The sequence below is a fragment of the Acipenser ruthenus genome, chromosome 32, assembly GCF_902713425.1.
Source record: "Acipenser ruthenus chromosome 32, fAciRut3.2 maternal haplotype, whole genome shotgun sequence".
NCBI classification, from domain to species: Eukaryota; Metazoa; Chordata; class Actinopteri; order Acipenseriformes; family Acipenseridae; genus Acipenser; species Acipenser ruthenus.
In genome coordinates, this window is record NC_081220.1 from 2007800 (window position 1) to 2021226 (window position 13427).

Consider the following 13427-nt stretch of genomic DNA (forward strand, 5'->3'; position numbering starts at 1 on the left):
GGCCAGCCAATCAGGCTCACATGCTGGGGATAGAGTGTTTCTACAGCCAATCAGGCTCACATGCTGGGGATAGAGTGTTTCTATAGCCAATAATACGCGATGAATCCAACTAGACCCGCCTTCTGCTGGTGACGCTTTCATTTCAGTGCAGGAAATAGAGAGGTTTGTTTTGTTCATGTGTGGAGAGGTGGTTGCAGTCAGTGATGATTTTACAACACGCTGTCTCCTGCTGTTTAAAGGATTTAGGCTGGGATGAAATGTTTTCTAATAATTAGTGATTTTTGTGTTTGTTTATTACCTGCACGGAGTTCCGTGAAAAGGAAAGCATCCATTTTCTGTGTTGAATTTCACACACAGAGCGGAGCGCGTCAGTCGCAGCTACAGACAAGTCGAGCTTTTCAATGAGATGATTTACTGAGAAACAAACGCGTTGAAGCTCCAGCAGAGCTCTGCGCGATTCTGAAAGACCAAAGTAAAGTTACTCCTTGCAAAGCATGTTGTTTGTGTTCTTTCTTTCACACCAGAAGAAGTGATGAATATATTTGAATGGGAAGGCTACAGTAAAAAATAAATATTACTAAATACAAACCGCAGGCGGTGTTTCTGAATGAAAAGAGGATTCCGCTAGACCAGTGTGAAACTCAAACCAGTGAAGATGGACGGCAGTGTCTCCGTGTCGTTGTTTCAAGACGATCTCGCCTCTACCATCGAGCACGCAGTGAAAGCGGCTCTACACACCGTCTTGTGTGCGATTACTAAAGCTGTCGGCAGCAAATTCACTGAATTCAGAGTGGAAATGGAAAAAAAGGAGAAAGAGAATGAAAGTCTGAAGCTGAGATTGGAAATATCAGAGAGCGAGCTGAAAGCTGTGCGAGGGTGTATAAACGCTGCAGATGCAGACATTAAACAACCTTTAATATTTCAAGGTAAGATTGATTTTATTGTGTGGTATTGCTTGGTCAATCCAGCACCTTAAACTACCTACTGTTGGAAAAATCTTGGTTAGAATTTCTCTTCGGACACGTTTTAAAGTGTTTGATTATAATAAGCGCTTTTAATAACACAGCTCTGTCCTGTTATTGGTTATAAAGAGTCAAATCGAGGCATTATATTATTTTATATATTTAAATAGGTATTCTAGAAAGTACTAGATTGGTAAATCTTAACCAGTCTAATTTAAGAGGCTTCAATGGCATCCTTCTGGTAAAGTGATGTCTTGTATAGAGTCCCACTGAGACAGTCACAGACCATATTGCAGAGGGTTAGAATAATGATGTGTGATCTAATATCAACAGACAGGCAGCAGCACATCGGGTTTCAGTGTTTGATTGCGAATCTATTTTTAGATAAATGGTTTCATTGTATTCCGCTCCAGTGCTGTTGAGTTTGTCTTTGGTACAGTCGCGGCTCATTCGCTGCTCGTTCTTTTGCTTTAGTGCTGTTTCCTTCTTGTTCCACACACACACATTTACACGATCTTTCCAGACCTCACTGTGTGAATAAAGGGGCGGCAGCAGCACCCTGCCTGCACCAATCCGCTGTAAGATTTTGGACCGAGTGGTTCCACAAGTTCAATTAAGGGTTGAAGTTGGAGGAAGTAAATACAACACAGTAAGGTGTCAACTGAATTGTATCATTTTATTGAATCTCTAGATTGAGTCTCTAAATAAAGTACTTTGTTCAGCTGATGGTAAGCAGAATTAGAATTATATACGAAATAACTGAGGAACAGTAACTTTAAATCCCTGATCAAAGCAACTAACAAACCTAGCTAGTAAGTAAGAGATCTAATTGTATACAATTTTGTTTCCCACAGATCCCATAGAGAGCCACACTATCCCTGAATCTGAAGCACAGGAGGGGCCAAAGATAGAAGCAGTTTACACACAAGAGGAGTCCTTTGAGCAGGAGTGGTGTGCAAGTCTAATGCAGGTTACAGAGCTGGCATGTGTTAAAGATGAAGAGGTCCCTCAACAGGAATGTGTTCCTATTAAAGAGGAGTTCATAGAGCAGGAATGTGTCCCCATCGCAGAGGAACTTCCCCATGAAAATCATGTCTGTACACTTGAGGAGAACAACAAGCTGGGATCCAACCTGTGTGATGACTCTCCATCTGAATGTGAACTGGGATTTAGAGGTAATCCTACAAAACAAGCAGCATTGAGCTGCCTATTCATCCTGCAGAACCTGGTACTGAACACCAGCAGTGTGCTTGAGATTCATATTTTAACCAAGGGGAGCTGCCCAACCACTATGTCAACAAGGACATCACTGTGCTTGCTCCTGAGGCACCTGCTAGATGTGCAGCCGCTGCCACGCCTCTTTAGAATGCTGTGAGATCAGCGGTGTCCAATCACGCTCCTGGAGGCCATTCCGCTCCACATTGAACAGGTTCAGTTATATAAAGTGATACTCCTGTATCTGGATGGACACCCCTGTGTTAGATCTTTGCCTTTCCCCATTCCTGGTAGACCGTTTGCAGTTGAATCCACCTCATCTCAAGCAACCAATCACTGAACTGCTCATTCACTTGTGTTCAGAACAGTGCATGTGGAAGAATGCTGTACAATAACCTTCGTCTCTCTTCTCTTTCTTTCTTTAGCTTCTAAAGTAGATGAAGGAGAACACGACTCCACTCTATCACCTCAGTGCAAAAACTCTCCTAGAGGCAAACCACAGTGCAAGAAACACAGAGAAACAACACCCCAAGAAGAGTATGTGAAGACATTGAGAACTCACTCAGTTACAATCCCTTCTTTACAAGACAGACACCCACTTACTGTGGAGAGTACAGAGACGGCACATTCTGTATGTTTTAACAATTCTGAAACCCAGGGCAACTTGAAGACCTTGCCTCATTCTATTAAAGGTGGGAAGAGTTCCTGTCAATTAGACGCTCCTGAAACTCACAAGGGAAATCCCACAGGAGGGACTCCGTGTTCCTGGGCTGATTGTGGGAAGAGTTTCAATCATATATCACTGCTTAAAAGACACCAGCACGTTCACACAGGAGAGAAACCTTCCCACATACAGACCAGTGATAAGAGTTTCACACAGTTAGGAAATCTTCATTCACACCAGCACATTCACATAAGAGAGAAACCTTATCACTGTACTGAGTGTGGGAAGAGATTAAGTAATTTAGGAAACCTTAAAATCCACCAGCGCATTCACACAGGAGAGAAACCTTATCACTGTTCTATTTGTGGGAGGAGATTCAATGACTTAGGATCCCTTAAAAGGCATCAGCGCATTCACACAGGAGAGAAACCTTATCACTGTGCTGTTTGTGGGAAGAGATTCAACCAGTTAGGACACCTTAAAAGACACCATAACATTCACATAGGTGTGTAATCCTATCCCTGCACTTAGTGTGAAGAAGCGAAGTCAGTTGCAGACTCTTACAGGACTAGAGAACATTCTCAGAAATGCAGACACTTGGGGACAACTAAACAACAGGAGTGCATTTGACTAAATACAGAAATATTAACTGAAAACAGAAGTCGCTTGATAAATCTGGTCACCCCTAATCACAATTTGTTCAGATCAAAAACTCACCAAAATCTGTGTTCATCATGTTGTTGAGCATTCTGATTGCTTTACATCACATTAGTAATATATTAAATAGATTGTTATTAGGAGTGCAAGTTTCTCTTTTTTCTCCTGCATTGCTCAGCCTCTTGCAGTGTGTTGTGTGGAATCTTCCCTGATACCATGGTGAATCTGCGGTACCTCAAGACGCAGCACAGTATACCACAGTTATCATGCGGGCAGCTTGAAGTGGAAAATCAATACTGTTTCCAGCAGGGTGCGCCAGAGAGCTGTTAGCACTTTAATGGGCTGCATACCATTGCTTCTTAACAAGGTGATTTCTGCTCCCGATGTGCTGAATACTCCCCTCTCTCTCTAGTCATGGTCTCTCTGCTGTGCTTGAAAGAGTGACTACAGTTAACTTCAACTTTTTAAAACCTTTAGTCTCCTCTAGTCTTTTTTTTTGTTCCAGACTGAATAGATTTAGTTCCCTCAACTGTTCTCTCAGCATATTTAGGGTTGGTTGAGTGTACAAGGAAAACAACTGACTCTGGAGAGGAGTTACCAATCAATGCCAGCACACTGGAGATCCAGAATTCAGAACACAGAACCAGGGAGGACATTCGGCCCATCAGTGCAGCAGCTGATTGATCTCAAACCTGGTAAGTCGGGTCTTAAAGGATCCCAGCCCTAGCAACATGACTTGGTAACTCATTCCATCCCCTCACCACACTCTGTGAGAAGGTGTCTCCTACCCTCTGTCCTATGGCTATCCACACTTAATATCCAGCAGTGTCCTCTGGCCCTGGTGTCAGTGCTATGCTTGAGGTATTAGTTTGGGTTAACTTTAAGCCCTGGGATTAGTCTTCACCTTTATGATTGCTTCCCCGTTGCTGGTAGAAATGAGTCTATCACAACACCAAGGTCTTTCTCTCACACCCACTGGGTATTTCAATCCTACTTTTTTCCTTCTAAAAAGAGACTTAGTAATACAATTGTGAAATGTTTCAATAAGAAACATGCACTCCACACCGTACAGCAGCTGACTGATTTGCTAATGAAAGAAGCAGCTCAACCACAACACCTGGTATAATGAACATGTTTGTGAGCTGAGTGTTTGCAGTGCTGTACTGTAGATATGAAATTCCAGAGAATGCTTCATTTTGCATGACTGATAACTAATCATTCTATTGCCTTTAATACTGTATATGGGGCCACCTGTCTGCACCTGCTGATCCCAGCACTGATCCTGCACTGTGTTAAGAGAACAATGGAGATCACTGACACTGTGTCAATAGATTTGGATCATAGGGTATAGAGGAAATCGTTTTCAAGTGAAGTATGGAAATTTGGAAGAGGAGGGCATCACACAATATCACAGTGTAGAGAAAGAAAGGGTCCTTGATGAGGGTTTAGTGGTGAAGGAGTGCATTTGCCTGGGAGAGGGTATAAAACAGAGCAGGGTGGAGGGACCAGAGCAGCTGAAGAGTGGAAAAGCAGCATCAGCACCTTGTCAAGATGAAACCCTGGACTACAAGAGCCATTCTCCTCTCGGTCCTGACAGCATTGCTTCTGTCAGGGGCTGGTAAGACTGCCTTTCTCCTGAGTAACATGGGGAGGGAGGGAGGGATTGCATTGATTGCCTTCAACCTAAAATAAATGGGGGAAGAGATGGCATTGACTGACTTTCATCAGAATAACAGAAGGGTAGGGAGATAGCAGACAGTCTTCCATGAGATAACATAGTGGAGAAGGCAGGCTTTTCCTCAATGCTGCATCATTGAATAATCAACTTACCATAAGAATATCCTTCTTTGTTCTTAATTTGTACATTGCCATTTAAAAGAATGATTTCACCCCCTCCATTTCCTCTGTGTGCAGATGCAAGGAGCCTCCTTGAGGACTCTGAAGAGCTGGGAGATAATGATTACCAGGCCAGCAAGAGAGAACAGGGTAAGATCCATTCTTCCAGAACTCAATCCTATATTCTCAACACAGAGGTTTGCCTACTTGTCTTGGGGTTTGATTTGATGAGCCTGAACTCCACTAGAATAAGACACAGCATTTAGAGAACTTGAAAACTCCCATGTGTTGCATCAACCACCTCCCACCATGGGGACCCCTTATTTACCCCTAAGAAATAAGAGGCTGCTTCAGACCAGAAGGATTCCCTGGTACTGTAAAATGCAGCTGTGGCTTATCCATGTGAATAGCCAAATCAACTCGTCGTTTCTTATCATTTATAAGAACTTATTAGAAATGAAACAGTCATCAACTGTAAATATTTAAATATATTGGGGGGAAAACACAAATCAAGGTTTGCATTTGAAATTTCCCTTCGAGTCGCTCTTGCCTCCTGCTCATCTCTTCAATTAACCATTGCAGGGTGTGTATAAAATACACTGAGATTTTAAAATGTTCATTCAGTTTGATTTACCTTTTTCACAAAATATACATATCCTTGAAACATATAGACCTAAAAATCTTAATCAGTCCGTTTGCATTCTCCATTCCATGCTGTCATTCCTTTCATAGCACTGGATACAACACAGGACTGCTCTCATTAAAAATGTAACCACAGCCTGTGTTTACAGATCTCAGCAACACTTTGGAAGACTCAGAGGAGCAGGAAGGAGCACTGGAGAACAAAAGAGCGCTGGGTAAGGAAAGAAAGAGAGAAAGAAAGAAAGAAAGAGAGAAAGAAAGAAGGAAAGAAAGAAAGAGAATGAAAGAAAGAAAGAAAGAAAGAAAGAAAGAAAGAAAGAAAGAAAGAGAAAGAAAGAAAGAAAGAAAGAAAGAAAGAAAGTAAGTTTCTTATTTGCAGGATTTAAGTTAAGCAATGACAAAAAAGCACAGACCACACAATTTGTTTAGAAACCCAACCTGACTAATCATCACTAATCATGCATAACATCAAGGGCTACTGTATATCCAGAAATCTCCTGGTTAAACCTCACAGCTCTGCACTGCAATGTAATGGGGAATTCTCTGCCTCCCTGTGTTGAGTGTCCTATGAAGCTGTGCACTGCAGTCGAGGGAATCCTTCATTGCTTCATGAAGCTCTCTTCTCCCTGTTCCAGAGGCAGTGGATTCAGGTGACAGTGATGCTGAGCTGGACAGTGATGGACTCAAAGGAGAGCGGGAGTTGGGTGAGTCCTTTGAAAAGCACGTCTGGGTAGTGTGTGGGTACAACGTTAAACCTTCAAGAGGAACACATTGTGAATTACAGATGATAGACTTAAGGCCAAACCCCAGTGAATCTGAGCACATTTAGCTGCTGTTTCTCTACTGGCACTAACACAAAGTGCCCAGATCTGTTTCCTAATGTACTTCTAACTGTATAAACCTATTTCTGTTTTACCTGATAGGAGACAATATGATGGAGAAAAGAGCTGACAGTGAGTACAAACGGCCTATAGCTTCTTCTGTTGAGTGTGTTTCTGTCTGTCTGTCTGTCTGTCTGTCTGTCTGTCTGTCTGTCTGTCACACTGATGCGGAAGAGGAAAACACAAAGCTTGAGGGATATACACTTTGAAAATATTTCACCTGTTTGCATTTAACATGTGCATTTAAATGTGTTGATGCAGCACCTTTAATAAGACTTATTGTATTAATTGATCTCCTTACATGTCAGTAAGAAGGATTGCCCAACTGAGATATAATAACTTGACTAAAAGGTTGTCCTGTTCTCTTACCTTTTTATCAATCAATGTTTATTTTATATAGCGCCTTTCATAGTTGACCACAGTTGTTTTGTGCGATTGTTCTGTGTGATTCTTTTCATATGTAATGCAGACTGAAATATCTTTCTGTTAGTAAGTGCCATCACCATCTAGTGCATAGCAGTGAATTGAAAGCAGAAGGAAGCGTGATCCAGTCACCTGCTCTTCTATAAAGACACTTTGACTGATCCAGTCTACATTATGTACATATATCTAAGACAAGGCAACTAGAACTGAAGAGCAGCTCCTGAACTCAGGTGAAAACATTGTAACACACACTCTAACAAAATGAAATCTGAAGCTCCTTACTGTTCAGCAATCTTCTTTAATGTACATTGAAATCCTAATCCAGATTTGGAGAGTTCCTCAACATGGTCTGTGTTTAAATAGAAGGGATGCAACCTACTGTTTGTTTAATGATCTTCACATGCTTTCTGTCTCCTGAAGTGGATTCTGAAGTGGTCCTGACACAGTCCATGGTAGTGAAGAAGGATGGCCTGTCCAAAAGATACTACAGAAGTAAGTGTGTGTCTCTCTGGAGCTGGCTCCTGGTTTGGTTGAACTGCATGGATTGTAGACTGCAGGTCAATTGATTGAAGACATTGAGAAACACTTCAGTATTACAGCATATTCTACCGTGGAGTGGTTTCATAGTTGTGGACAGACTGGTGGAAACACTTTGAAATGAGCCCCTTGGTATCTTCATTAAGCCTGTAACAGCTATCAGAATCAACTGATATTCTCAGAGGAACAGAAAACATTCCAGTAAATGGAACTCAAACATGAATATAAAGTGAACTATTAAATCCAATAACCACTGTTTCTGTTTTTCTTTTTCTTTCGAACAGCTTACTGTTGTAAGTATTTTATTTAATTATGGAACATTAATATATAGAAATGAATTGTATATATATTTTTAAATTGTATTTAATGGTGTGTGTTTATTTCATTTCCAGATTATAGCATCTGTGCTCGTGGTAAGTGTGAATCTGATATTTTAATAAAAATGTGACTGTACACTACAATACAATACACATGTACTGTGCGCTTCACAAGAAATGAATACATGTTAACAATGGGGCCTCCTGCAGCTGATGTTGAGAATATGGAATGGGGTATTATTGTATAATAGTATGAATTAGCTGCTCTTAATAAGAAATGCCATCTTCATTTAATACATACTCACATAGTGAGGTGTTCTGTATCCTGTGGGAGGGGATATAAAGAAGGAGCCCTGGCTTTGGATTTTGCCAATAATAGAAATGTACAAATAGAGAGACACTCCTTTGAAATATATAGCTCTCTAATACACTACTGAGGCCCCATTCTTGTATGAAGCAGCCACTGCAGTGACTTCAAATGGACTGAACTCAATATATCACTTGTATCTTTCACAGTAAGGTACAGATGCTACTATGGTAAGTAAATGGATTCTACTTTATTTGATGCAGCAATCAGTGGGATTTATTTATTATTTTCAATCAGGGCACGAATTGTTTATCAGTGTAGCTTTGCTGAGAGGCTTCAGTGACACAGTGGCTAGAGTGCAGAGGTGCAGTGTGGAAGGTAGTGGGTTTGAGCAGTTCAATGACTAGAGTGCAGAGCTGCAGTGTGGAAGGTAGTGGGTTTGAGCAGTTCAGTGGTTAGTGCTGGGCTGTAGTATAGGAGTTAATGGGTTTGATAGCTCAGTGGTTTGAGAAAGTGGTGCCCTGCAGAGTGGAAGGCAATGTGCATGCTTGTGGATCTGAGTATTACTTTTTTATTCATTAGTCTTTTAGCAGTCGCTTTTCTCCAAAGTGATTTCGAGACTAGGGGGTGTGCTATGCATCAACAACTGCTGCTGCAGTCACTTGCAATAGGACCCCAGTTTTACGTTTTGACTTGCTCAGGGTCACACACAGTGAGTGAGTGGCTGAGCCGGGATGTGAACCTCCTGGTATCAAGCCCTTTTCTTTAACCACTGGGCCACTGTCCCTGAGTAGCTCAGGGGGTTGAGTTCTGGGCTACAGTGTGGAAGGCAGTGGGTTTAAGCAGCTCTGTGTTAAAAATAGACTGTTCCTAACTATCTTTTCTTTTTTTGTGTAGCTCATCACTATCACTACTATTTCTACTACCGTCATGGGTACCGCTGCACTCGCCGTGAGTATGCCTTATTATTTCTGTATACATTGGTTGAGGGATATATTAGAAAAATTTTGAAATAGAAAAACAAGTGTCAGTCCATATCAGTTTAGAACATGAGGTCGACCAGGTCAAATATGAATGGAACTCCAAGAGAGACACAGAATTGTTGGAATAAGTTTTATAACAGATGCCATCCATCATAATCCTTCAACTGGAAATATCAAGATGAGTTTATGATTCATCTTTCAACTGCATTGTCTCAAACTATTGATCGATTGAGGTCATTCGTAACTTATTGGAAAGAGGAAAGTCTAACCTGTCTCCTGCAATCCTAAAATGTATACTTAAACTTATTACATGTGTATGATCTCATGCCGGAGTAACCAACTCCACAAATAATCCCAGGAGATCTGATGAATGGGATTGCTGCTGTTTTATGGTGTGTGTACAGTAGTTCTCTGTGGGAGGTCATTATGTCAGGGTTGGCTTTGAGTTGAGAAGAAGGGTCCACTGACCTCAATCTCCTGTGGAACTTTTGTCATTTCAGTGAAACAAAATATAAAAGCAGGGGTCAAAACAGATGAGCTTTGATCTAGGATTGCTGTGAATAAAACCTCAGAAACATGTTTGGCATTTGAACTAGTATAGAGGGTTTCCGTGTCTTTTATTGATAGGATTGCATTGTGAGGTTGTGGTGGCTCCACAGTTTAGCAGTTGATTCCATACCCTTTGGGATTGTGAAATTGCATGCTGAATTACACAAAGCTTTACTCAAATTTGTAATTCAAAGGAGTGCAATACAAAGAGTGTGGAGGACGCTATCTACACATGGGAGGGAGTTCAATTCTGCAGCTCAGTGTGACACTGATTATCTATATTATTAGACAATGCTGACCATTACCACCCCACAGTCTCATTACCTAGCTGTGCAATGCTCTGTAGGGTATGGATCAGAACAATAGCTTTTCTGCCCAGGTTGCTGATAATGTCTTCAATTGGTTTCAGACTGGCGTACCTACCGCTGCAGGCGATGCCAGCACTACTGAGAAGCAGCAGCGCCCAGGGATCACAGTGCTGGAGTTTACCTGACAGCAGACCTGCAAGCAAAGCTTAAACACACCAGCAACCTTCTTTTGTAGCATGGCTGTAACCTTTCTGTTGTGGTCCCTCTCCCCACACACAGCTACAGCACCCATACTTATTTCTATCAGGCCATTCCCAGTTTGTTTAAAACAGCTGCTCCCTGTTGTGCATTTGGTCAATCTCTTCAAGGATATATAATAGAGAAAACATTGTTTTTCTATTGGGCGATTCCCTGCCTCTCATGAAGCAGGTCTTTACATTGTATGGAAAGGTGTCCTTATTTAACATGTCGTCTCAGATTCTCAGTGAGATCACATGCTCACACATGTTTGAATAGAAACACAGCTGCACATGGGCACATATACAAAGCATTACTTGGAGAGCGTGCTTGATTGATTTGCCCCAGCTCATAATCACTGCACCGAGTCAGGTTTGACCAGTAGACTCCTTTCTTCTCCCAGCTCCTCACAGCCACCCTGTGATGTCACAAGTGTCCCGTGACAGGCCTTGTTCACAGACTGACAAAAACATTGTGTTTATATAGAGATTTTCTTCATCTTTCACTTATTTTAAAATCTCTTTATTTGCATTCATGACAACAAATGCTCAAACTGTTGACCAGTATAAATGCTGTCCTGCCAAAACAACACAATCTGCTGTTACATGAAACTGGGTAAAAGCCTCTCTCTTTCTGTAAAGCTTTTTCAGCAATAAAACTATTAGCATCAATGTCTCATTTTGGACTGGTTTATTTCACATTAATATAGATTAGGAATAGCAGAGGACCTAATACTGATCCCTGTGGTACACCACTGGTTACCTCGCTCCATTTTGAGGTTTCTCCTCTAATAAGTACTTTCTGTTTTCTACATGTTAACCACTCCCTAATCCATGTGCATGCATTTCCTTGAATCCCTACTGTGTTCAGTTTGAGAATAAATCAACCAGGTTAGTTAGACACAATCTCCCTTTCCTAAAACCATGCTGACTGTCTCCCAGGATATTGTTACCATATAGGTCATTTTCCATTTTGGATCTTATTATAGTTTCCATAAGTTTACATATAATAGAAGTCAGGCTTATTGGTCTGTAGTTACCTGGTTCGGTTTTGTCTCCCTTTTTGTGGATCAGTATTACATTTGCAATTCTCCAGTCTGTCGCTACAACCCCTGTGTCACGAGATTGTTACATGATCTTGGTTAGCGGTTTGTAAATAACTTGTTTCATTTCTTTGAGTACTATTGGGAGGATCTTATCTGGCCCAGGGGATTTGTTTATTTTAAGAGCTCCTAGTCCCTTTAACACTTCTGCCTCTGTTATGCTAAAGTTATTTAAAACTGGATAGGAACAGGTGTGGGGCATGTTGTCCGTATCCTCCTTTGTAAAAACTTGTGAAAAGTGATCATTTCATATATTTGCTATTTTTGTTTTCTTTGTCTATGATTTTGCCATTTGCATCTCTTAGACATTTAACCTCCTCTTTGAATGTTCCCTTGCTGTTATAATATTGGAAAAACATTTTGGAATTGGTTTTAGCCCCCTAAGCAATGTTCATTTGTATCTATCTCTCTTGGCCTTTCTAACTTCCTTTTTGACTTGTGTTTGCAGTTCCAATTAGGAGGAGTGGAAAACACTGTTGCAGCAGCAAATGTCATTCAAAATGATCTAGACAGCATTCAGAACTGGGCAGACACATGGCAAATGACATTTAATAGAGAAAAGTGTAAGGTACTGCACACAGGCAATACATTTCTCCCCCCTTCCTTTCTATATTAGTTAATTGTGGGCTCTATTTTTTTTTTTTTTTTAACATCACTGAGTCCCTTGTCCCTGTGCAACCACAATGTAGAAACATATAGAGAATATATGGGAATGGTCAATAAACATCACTGCTGTTTCTCTTAAAGCATGTTTATTTATTTATAATACTGGACCCTGTCTTAATACTGTTTTACATTCTGAATATGAATGTAACTGAATTATTAATTGTAGATAATACTTAGAATACCAGATACATATTTAGCATTAAAAAGCAATACATGTGATTTATTTAACAGTCGTTCATTATTTTGTGTATCAGCCACCACACAAAGCCGAGCGCAGTGCGGTATACTGTAATGATGCTCCAGTCAGTCTGCCCGGACTGCACTTGAACCATCTTAAAAACACGAAGCCCCTAATAAGCTAATTTGTAAAAGTTAGTAAAGAATTGCGCTAATATAACGAAGCTAAATTTGAACTCCTAGCTGGAGCAACGAGAGAGGGCGAGAGGGCGGGGCAGAGAAGGAGGGGGAGACGCTGCTAGGCAACCGGCTCGCGAACATTCCACTCAGCTGAGCAGAGACCGTTAGGATTTAAAAATGCGAACGTTCCGAGCGGCGTTACGCGCTTCGTTAAATTAACACACCGTTGCTGGCATTTGAATATAACCATATTTTAAATACTCAAATAGGACTGTATTAAAAAAAATACTTCAGTTCCAGACCGTTTTCCAACAAATAAAAGGAAGTGCGTATTTATAAGAAGTATATTTGTTATGATATTAAAACTAAACAAATGTGCTACAGTTTGGTGTATAATTTATTTATTTATTAAATGTTGTAGTATTTCTTTTTTTAACATTGTATTGTTTTCACAAAATAACATCCATACATTATCAGTTCATCTGCTAGAGTAATCAAATCACAAATATTACTAGTCAGTAATTCATACATAGACACGCTGTGGTAACTTCAAGAAGTTAAAATGTAAGGCTGGATTCAAGTTTAACCAAATAAATAAGTAAATACATTAATAACGACATGAAACAAAAATACGTTTTGATAGCTCATACGTAGGCCTATTTAAATTACAAAATGCGACCTGTTTTAGAAATTGATTTATATATTACCTGCCATTTAAATCTAAATTTGAGGGGCAGACTAGCATAGATGATTTCTAAAACCCATTAATATGTTAAACTATAAC

General features: G+C 40.5%; 1 protein-coding gene across 3 annotated transcripts; it reads left to right on the top strand.

The window, feature by feature from the left end:
- Positions 1-157: 157 nt before the first annotated feature.
- LOC131703167 (zinc finger protein 23-like) lies at positions 158-11807 on the top strand. 3 transcript variants are annotated; one of them, XM_059006132.1, is made up of 9 exons: positions 158-926; positions 1817-2391; positions 2603-4193; positions 5413-5484; positions 6126-6191; positions 6612-6680; positions 6900-6929; positions 7701-9392; positions 10383-11807. In XM_059006132.1, exons 3-8 carry the CDS (start codon positions 4103-4105, stop codon positions 7844-7846), a joined length of 474 nt encoding a protein of 157 aa, XP_058862115.1. In that variant the 5' UTR covers positions 158-926; positions 1817-2391; positions 2603-4102; the 3' UTR covers positions 7847-9392; positions 10383-11807. The 3 variants fall into 3 exon arrangements, with proteins under 3 accessions (XP_058862115.1, XP_058862114.1, XP_058862113.1); XM_059006131.1 differs by lacking the exons at positions 5413-5484; positions 6126-6191; positions 6612-6680; ... (1 more) ...; positions 7701-9392; positions 10383-11807 and having other exon boundaries at positions 2603-4091; XM_059006130.1 differs by lacking the exons at positions 5413-5484; positions 6126-6191; positions 6612-6680; ... (1 more) ...; positions 7701-9392; positions 10383-11807 and having other exon boundaries at positions 1817-2137; positions 2603-4091.
- The last annotated feature ends 1620 nt before the right edge of the window (positions 11808-13427 follow it).